The following is a 9,355-nucleotide window of genomic DNA, read 5'->3' as shown; positions in this document are numbered from 1 at the left end:
TTGCCTATGCTAGATATTTCGTATAACAGAATCATACGCTATTGGTCCTTTTTGCCCGGCTTGTGTCACTCAGCATATTGTTTTCAAGGATCACCTATATCGTGGCATGCACCAGAACATTCCTTTTTGTGGATGGATAATTTCCCATTTCGTGTACATTCCACATTTTGTTTGCCCATTTATCTGTTGATGGACGCTTCAGTTGCCTCCACCGTTGAGCCGTCGTGAATAATGCTGCAATGATCATTGGCGCACAAATGTCTGTTTGAGTCCCCATTTTCAATTCCTTGGGGTATGCGTCTAGGAGTGGAATTCCTGGATCGTTTTATGTTGATCTTTCGGAGGAATCCTCACATTTTTCCACAGTAGCTGCATCATTTTACGTTTCTGTCGGCAAGGCAAGAGTTTCAACGTCGCTGCCCTCTTACCAATATTTGTGATTCTCTGCCTTTTTGATTACAGCCCTCGTTGCAGGTATGCAGTGGTATCTCACTGTGGTTTTGATTTACATTTCCCTAATGACTAAGTATGTTGAGCATCTTTTCACGTGCTTGTTGGCCATTCGTGTATCTTTGGAGAAATACCTGTTCTTTACCCATTTTTACATTGCATTGCGTCCTTTTGTTGACTTATAAGCGTTCTTTATAGATTTTAACTATTAAACTCTTAATATATATATGATTTCGACATATTTTCTCCCATACTGTAGGTTGTCTTTTTCACTTTCCTGAATAAGGTCCTTTGATGCACAAAAGGTTTCATGTTGATAAAGTCAAATGTATCAACTTTTTCTAATGTTTATTTATTTTTGATAGAGAGAGAGAGACAGAGCACGAGAGGGGGAGGAGCAGAGAGGGAGACACAGAATCCGAAGCAGGCTCCAGGCTCTGAGTTGTCAGCACAGAGCCCGACGTGGAGCTCGAACTCACGAGCTGCAAGATCATGACCTGAGCCAAAGGTCAGCCACGGACTGAGCCACTCAGGCACCCCTCAAATGTATCAATTTTTCCTTTTGTTGCTCATGCTTTTGGCGTCATATCTAAGAGTCCACTGCCAAATCCAAGGTCATGAAGATTTAGTTCTATATTTTCTGCTGAGAGTTTTATAGTTTCAGCTCTTACATCTAGGTCGTTGATCCATTTTGAGTTAATTTTGTATATGGTGTGAGTCTGGCTTCCTTCTCTGACATGTGGAAATCCAGCTGCCTCAGCACGGTTTGTTGAATGGACCTGGCACCCCTGTTGAAAATCAATTGGCTGTAGATATATGGGTTTATTTCTGGACTCTCAGTTTTATTCCATCTGTCTGGATGTCTGTCTTTATGGCAATGCCACACTATTTGGATTACTGTAATCTCGTAGTAAGTTTTGAAACTGGGAACTGTGCGTCCTCCAATTTTGTCCTTCTTTTTCAAGTTGTTCTGGCTGTTTGGGGCCTCTTGAAATTCTATGGGAATTTGAAGATTGGCTTTTCCATATCTGCAAAAAAGGCTGTTGGAATTTTGATATGGGTTACATTGAATTTGTTGATCGCTTTGGGGTAGTATTGATATTTTAATAATGTTAAGTCTTCCTATCTATGTGCCTAAGATGTCTTCCCATTTTTTTTAGGTCTTCTTTCGTTTTTTCCAGCAATTTTTTTCAAGTTTATTTACTCTTGAGAGAGAGAGAGAGAGAGAGAGAACACAAGCAGGGGAGAGGCAGAGAGAGAGGGAGACAGAGAATCCCAAACAGGTTCCGCACCGATAGTGGGGATGCAGGGCTCGAACCCACCAACAATGAGATCACGACCTGAGCCGAAATCAAGAGTGGGTCCCTTAACTGAGCCACCCAGGTGCCCTTCCAGCAATGTTTTAAAGTTTGCAGCGTATAAATCTTTCACCTCCTGGGTTAAATTTATTCCTAGCTTTTATTCTTTTAGATGCTATTGTAAATGGAGCTGATTTCTTCATTTTCTTTTCAGATTATCCATTGTTGGTGTATAAAAACACAACTATTTTTGTGTGTTGATCTTGTACCCTGCAACTGTTAGCTCTAGTAGCTTTCTTGCGGGTTACTTGGGATTTCCTATACACAGGGTTATGTCATCTGTGAATAGAGGCAGTTTTACTGTTCATGCCTTTTATTTGTTTTTCTTGTCTAATTGCTCTGGCTAGAACTTCCAGTACAATGTTGAATGGCAAGGGTGAAAGCAGGCCTCCTTGCCTTTTTCCTGATCTTAGGGGGAAAGCTTCGGGGGAAAGATCATAGGTCTTGCACCTATGAGTGTGATGTTAGTTGTGGGTTTTTCTTAAGTGTCCTTTAGAATGTTGAATAAGTTCCTCTCTATGCCTAGTTTTCTGACTTTTTTTTTTTTTTATCACAAAGAGGTGTTGGATTTTGACAAATGTCTTTTCTGCATCAAGATGGTCACGTGGGTTTTTGAACCATTCTTTCTACTACTATGGTATGTTACATTGATGGATTTTCATATGCTTAACTACCCTTGCGTTCCTGGGATAAATCTCAATTGGTTACACTGTATAATCTCTTTAATATGCTGTTATATTTACTTTGCTAGTATTTTGTTGAGGATTTTGGTATGTATATTCATTCATAAGGTATGTCGGTCTATAATTTTCTTTTCTTGCAATATCTTTATCTGGCTCTGGCGTTAGGATAATGGTGCCTTTGTGGAGTAAGTGAGGGAGTGACTTCATTCCTTTTAATGGCTGAATAATGTCCCATTGTTTGAATATGACACATTTTGTTTATCCATTCATTAGTTGATCAATATTTGGGTTGCTTTTACTTTTTGGTTACTATAAATAATTCTGCTGTAAACATCCACACACAAATTTTTGTGTGGGCACACGTTTTCTCTTGGGTATATTCTTCATACTGGAATTGCTGGGTCATATGGTAACCACTTAAGGACCTGGAAAACTGCTTTCCAACATTGGCATGTTGTGTCTCTTCTTCAGAGAAAGGCCTATTCAGATCCTTTGCCCATTTTTATTTTTTTTATTTTTATTTATTTTTTTAATTTTTTTTAACGTTTATTTATTTTTGAGACAGAGAGAGACAGAGCATGAACGGGGGAGGGTCAGAGAGAGGGAGACACAGAATCTGAAACAGGCTCCAGGCTCTGAGCTGTCAGCACAGAGCCCGACGTGGGGCTCGAACTCACGGACCGCGAGATCATGACCTGAGCCGAAGTCAGCCACTTAACCGACTGAGCCACCCAGGTGCCCCCCTTTGCCCATTTTTAAATTGTTCACTATTATTATGTAGTTGTGAGAGCTTCCCGCATATTCTTTATACAGAATAGTATCTTCTACGGATGGACCCACACCTGCAAAGACTTCCAAAGACTGCCCTCGGGCTCCTGGACCCTGCTTAGCGCGGCATATTTTGCACACAGCCCGTGTGCCTTGCGGGTGTAAAATGCCCTCCAGCGTCTCCATGTTACCAGCCAGAGGCTGACACTGCTCTGCAATTACACCTTGGCCTCCTTGCCTTTCTGTCTTGATCGCCTTTTCGACAAATCACCCGCACCGGAGCCTCATCTCCAGGTTCTGCTTTTAGGGGAACTTGACCTCAGAAAGAGCTTGGAGTGGCTGAGGAACTCAAAGGACGTCAGTGTTGCCACAATTCAGAGAGAATGTGGAGATTGGGGCACATGGCGAGGCTAGAGTGATAGGCAGAAGCCTGACCACACACAGCTTCGTGCAGCACAGCGAGGGCTGGGTTTACACCCGGAGAGCCATGGGATGCCACTGGGTGGTGACATCGATGTTATCTTACGTTTTGTAAAGGTTCCTCTAGATTCTGTGGCTCGGGAGGACCGCAGAGGCTACGGTTACAGCCGTCCAGGGGAGAGAGGATGGAGGCTGGGAGGACGGTGGGGATGCGGAGGGAGAGAGAAATGGAACATCAGAGGATAGGCAGGCGGATTTCAGGGCTGTGGGGAAGTTCAAGGACAAGCTGCAGATTTCCAGCCTGAGCACCTGAATGTGTGGGCAGTGCACAGAGGAGGAGGTGGCGTTGGGACGGTAGAGCAGAGTTCCACATGCAAGACGACCCCAGCTTGCCATCCGTTTCGGGCCCGACCCCTTCGTTTCACAGATGGAGGAAGTGAGGCCTATGGGGTGCAGTGGTTCCCCCGGGGCCCCCACAATGCCCCAAACAGAAGGGACAGGACTTCAGGAATCCTGTTGCCCAGACAGAAGACTCACTCTCTGGGGGACCCACTGGCTCCAGCCTCAGAAAGCTAATTTGTCAGCTAGGAGAGGGCGGGGGTTTGAGCCAGACGGGTTTGTCCCGGGCTGGAAGCCAGTTCACAGCCCCCAGAGAACAGAATATCTCTGTTTTATGACGGCTGCCTGTGCCCTGACTCCAACCGGCTGCCCTGTCTGGGTCTGGTGTGGGTAACTTGACGGCAGGAGGGTGCGGGGCACCCCCTTCCAAGTGGCTGACAACTGGAGGCTTATCTGCGCCCCCAGATTTGGCATTGACCAGAAGCGGGACAAGATTCTGGGCTTTCCCCTTCTTGCCCTGTGACCCCTTTCCTTGCAGTTTGACCTTGGGGACGTCACCTCCCCTCTCCGGTCTTCATTGCGTCTTCTCAAATGCAACACGGGGACATCCCAGAGTATGACTTTGGTGCCCTCGGGGTTGCAGTGACTCTCAGAGGAAAAAACAGACGGACAAAAAAAAAAAAATACTTTGTAAACTGTGAAGTGCCTCAACTTCAATCTGGGCTCATCCTGCTTCTTGCCACGGCCCAGTGGATTCCTAAGGCTTTGCTCCTTGACACGACAGTCACCCCTCTGGAGAAGAAAAACGCTTGGTATGGAGCTCAGGGATCCGGAGATCTTATCGTGCTGGCCCGGGAGGCTTGATAAACCCATTGGAAGGTGGGGAAAACTGAGAGGCTGCCCTGCTCACAGCCGCCAGGCAGTCAAGCCTGGATTCAAAGGCAGGGCTCTCTGAGTCCAAAGACAAGAAAAATCCTTATCCATTTAGTGATCTGATGGGACGGATAGGGCAAACTGAGGGCCAGAGGGGAAAGCAACCCGCCTGGGGTCCTGCAGGCGGTCTGCAACATGGTGCGTCACCTGAGGCCCCTCCCTCCTGCAACCCCTCAAGCACGAAAAAGGGGCTCCTGTCACCGTCATGTCACTGGCGGACTCGGGGTTCCTTAACGGTCCACCTTCCTCCCACCGGCACAGAGGAACTGCACCTTCGCCTCTGCACAGCAGCCTCTTGGGGCTGAGGCTTTGCTGACACAAAACTCTGTTGTCACTAGAGCGACATCTCTAGGGGGAGGCCACGCCACGCCCCTTCCACGGGTGGGTCAGGGCAGAAGTCAGTTAATCAGAAATTAATTAAGGGATCCACACGATTCCAAGACCAAAAAATTCTTTGGGAATCTACTGGTGGCCTCTGGAGAAATGTCTCCCTTGGCCTGCTAGATAATGAAAGTAGGGGCCGGCCGGGCCAGTGCTAAAATATAATACAAGATACCCATTTAATGAGCACTTACTATGCTCCAGGCACCTTTCTAAGGACTTTCCACGTACTAACTCATGTAACGCAGCAAGCCTCTGAGATCTGATTATTCTCTCGAGAAAGGAAACCACGGCACAGAAAGACCACACAACTTGGCCAAGGACTCACAGTTCATGAGCCGCGGAGCCTGGGCAGAAATCCAGTCTGTCCAACTCCAGAGCCACGTGACTGACCACACTGCCACACTGGCTCGCGCACTACTGGAGACCAGGTGTGAAGGGCCCAAAGGACCAAGACTGGTCCAGCCTAGGCACACAGCTGGGCACACAGCAGCGGCCAAGCTCCGCAGGACTTCCGAGGGGACAAAGCTGCGACCACCGCAGAACCAGCGATCGGCCCGGGCTTGTCCCGAGGTGAGTCCAAAGCATCAGCGTGTTATCAGGTCCTGGCTCTGCCACTCTCTGCGTGGCACTTCTCGGAGTCTGTTTCCTCCTCAGTAAAACGGAGTGAAATTGGTATTGGCCTCACATGACTGTCGTGAAAGATTCAGTGAACCCTGTACAGCTTTTCAGGTGTTTAGCACCGAGCTAGGCAGGAAGAAAATGCAGAGTAAACGTCAGCTATTACATTATGTATTATTTTATTCGTTATTATATTTCGTTTCGGCATCCCCTCTCCATGGGCTACTGTGATGGCATTTGGCTATTTTTAGGGAGCAGAGGGATGCGCAAGATGGCTTTGGGGAGCCCTCCCTTCCAAGAATTCCAGGACCATCCGTCCCCTTCCTCAGCCCCCCTCAACCCTCGCAGTGTCTGTATTCTCTCAGAAGTTAGTTTCCATCCTTGCACCCCAGGTGCCCTGGCTCCCTGCCTGTGGTCCCCACTGGTTGGATGCTGTTGCTATAGCAACAGCATTTTAAGAGCCTTCGGCCCCCTGTCTGAGGCGACAGGCATGGATGGAGGGAGGTGGGCTTATCAAATGCCTCCTGTATCCTCAGGCCCGTCTGGACTGCAAGGCAGGAGAGTGGAATGCAAGAAACAGAGCTAGCCTGGGGTGGGGGGCCAGCTCAGACCCCAGCCCCAAGTGTTGCCCAGCAGCACCCCACCTCGCTGTGTCACATGGGAAACACCTGAGCGGTTGATTATAAATGCAGATTCCAGCCATGCCCTGGCCCCAAGGGCCTGATTTTAATTATCTGGGCGGGACCCCCTAGGAGGCTGCCTTTGATCAGCTCTGCTCGTGGTCCTGAGGCAGGCAGGCCACAGACCACACTTGCCAAAATCTTAAGTCCTAGAAGATTCCTGAAAGCCAACTTGGGCACTGAGGTTTGTGTTGCTTTCCCTGCTGAGCTGTCTCTGGAAAAACTCGCCTTGTCCTCCACACCAGTCCCGCCTCCCTCTCCTTCCACAGATGAGCTAAGGGCCCCACCCTCTGTCTGGAGCCAGGAAAATTCCAGGGCCGGGCTGCCAGGGGCCACCTTGGTAACGCACCGGAGGTGGAGACAGGGGTTCACAGTTTCTCAGCATCAGGACATTCCGGGGAGGTGCTAGCAGGGGTTACTCTGGGCCATGTGAAAGGCCGGCTGTCTTCTAGATACTCTGAGAGCAGAGGTGCGAAGGCCTCCCCACCTTGACCCCCTGCTGCACGGGGACGTGGCTCCCCACTCTCACCCAGTCCCAACACCAGCAGAACCCCATGACGCTGTGCCTAAAGAGCGTCCTGGGGTCGGGGGAGTGGACCCCATAGAGTCTGAGAAGACATGTGGGGAGGGGAAGCGGGTTCTCTCTGGAGGGCCAGGACAAGTGGGGTTCCTGGAAGGTGAGACAGAGGGCCCTCGCCGGTGGGAGGAGCAGAGCAGAGAGTGCATTCTTACTCCTTTGGGGTGCGCTAACTGGCTTCTAGGAGATGATTCTCTTCGCGGAGGCCAACGGCCTAGAGAATAAACAGCCGGCTGTGCAGGGATTTGCCTGACAACAACACACCCTTTATTCCCTTCCCAGACTCCCCTCTACTCCTCCACCGGAGGATCCTGAGTTCACCGCCAGATAAACAGGCACTGGAATCCGTGTCTCAGATAAGAAGCCACTCCCGAGTCCCCCCGCTCATGACAAGGGTGCCCCGTGGGCCCCCCGGGGAAGCTTGTGCACCCCTGAACTCCAGGTGGTTGCCTCTGAGACTTCTGGAAGGGTCTGTACCAATTACTCTTTCCACGACGGGACCGGGGGTTATGCGGTCGGTCCCGGGGTCCCGGGCTCTACTGTGTCCTGCCCTGCCCTCCATACTCCCCATTTCTATGTGAGTCGGGTCTTCCCGGAGTTTCCTGGAGCTCAGAGCGGGTTCAGGCTCCTGCCCTCTCCTGGCGACACATACAGCAAGTGTTAGGAGCCACGTCCAGAGGGGCTCAGCCAGGGCTCCCGAACTGCCTCTTGTCGCTGGGCCCCTCCCCAGCCACCCCCTGGAGCCTGGTGTGAGTGGTGGGGGTCCTAGCTAGAGAGATGCAGGGGACTTGTCTGGGGTGAGTCCTCCAGAGACGTCTGTGAGTCTGTCCCCTCTGAGGAGAAGCTGCCTCCAGCGGGGTGGGGGGTGTGACTCTGCCTGGGGAGTCACTGCCAGGAGACGAGAGGGGCAAGGAGAGGCTCCGAGGCAGGATCAAAGGGCTCCCGGGGACCTTTGCCTTCATCAGCCTCTACAGCCTGGCCAGCTTCCTGGGCCAGAAGGCCTGCCTGGAAACTTCCATTCTGCCCCTCTCGGGGGGCCCGAGGCCAATAGGAATTTGGCGGTCGATCCAGGCCCAGGGAGTCCCGGAGGGGCAGGCCCCGCCTTCCCCTTCCCCTAGAAGTGACCGCTGCATTCAGACCCCAACCCTCGGCCGCTGCCTTTCTTAGTTCTGGGTGTGCCGAGTGGGCGGCGGGCCCCGCTGGGCACGGACAGCGGGCCAGTGCCCTCTTCAGGAGGGTCTGGATCTCCTCGTGTCTCACCCGGGCCTCCTCCCACAGGGCCTGGCCGGGGCCCTCCTGGCTCAGAGAGGCCACCTGCAGCCCCATGGCCGTGAGCTTCTCGGCAGGGAACTCGGATGCCAGTCGCCGCAGGTAGCGGTGGAGGAGGCGCTGGTCTCCGGGGCTGGCCCTTTGCGTCTTGCCCAGCCTGAGCTGCCTCATCAGGTCCTGACAGTCCACGTGAAACCAGGTTATCTGGGGGCGAGAAGAGAGGGATGTGGGGTTCAGGCTGGGAGCGGGGCCGTGGGGCTCCATGAGGACGGGATGTGCATCTCCGAGCAGAAAACACCGACTGCCGGGTTGAATTCTTAAGACGTTGCCCAGTCGATGCCCCGGCCTCCTCTGTGGGGTCATGAGAGTCTCTGCCGCCAGCCAAGGCCGCGGTTTCGCTCTCGCCCCTGAGGTCAACACACCTGCGACCAGCAAACAGCCCCCGGCCCCCTGGGGATCCTCAGGCATGACCTGGGGGCCAGCCAAGCCTCACCCCTCTCGGGGGGGCGATCCAGAGCGGGGCATTCGGCTCCTCGGGTTGTCCTAACGACTGCATTCACCCCTCACGACTGGCGCAGAGGGAGGCGTCCTGCTGATGTTTACGGAGCACCTCCGGCTGGCCAGGCTCTGTGTATCTCACGAGCGATCCCACTGAACCGCACCCCGCAGCCCGTTTTACGGAGGACGAATCCGAGGCTCAGAGACAGGAAATCACTTGCCCCGGGTCACACTGCAGTTCAGTGTGGGATCTGAACTCAGATGTATCCAGTCTTTGACAGAGTATCTTGCAAGCACCTCCCTTCCCCGGGCGACACCGGCCCAGGCAGGGCTGCGTCCCCGAGCAGTCGCTGGAGAGACCATCAGCCAACCGGCCCG

At 52.0% G+C, this 9,355-nt stretch overlaps 1 protein-coding gene across 1 annotated transcript in view; it reads right to left on the bottom strand.

Annotated features, from left to right (window-relative positions):
• Nucleotides 1-6,040: 6,040 nt before the first annotated feature.
• Nucleotides 6,041-9,355, bottom strand: part of KIAA1755 (KIAA1755 ortholog) — a 30,841-nt gene continuing 27,526 nt past the window's right edge. The window contains 1 exon segment of the mRNA XM_049650395.1: nt 6,041-8,683. Within this exon segment, the coding sequence (XP_049506352.1) occupies nt 7,976-8,683 (708 nt within the window). The 3' untranslated portion in view covers nt 6,041-7,975.

This window comes from Panthera uncia, assembly GCF_023721935.1.
Source record: "Panthera uncia isolate 11264 chromosome A3 unlocalized genomic scaffold, Puncia_PCG_1.0 HiC_scaffold_11, whole genome shotgun sequence".
Taxonomy (NCBI): domain Eukaryota; kingdom Metazoa; phylum Chordata; class Mammalia; order Carnivora; family Felidae; genus Panthera; species Panthera uncia.
Note: the sequence above shows the minus strand (reverse complement) of the source record. Positions and strands in the feature narration are given on the sequence as shown.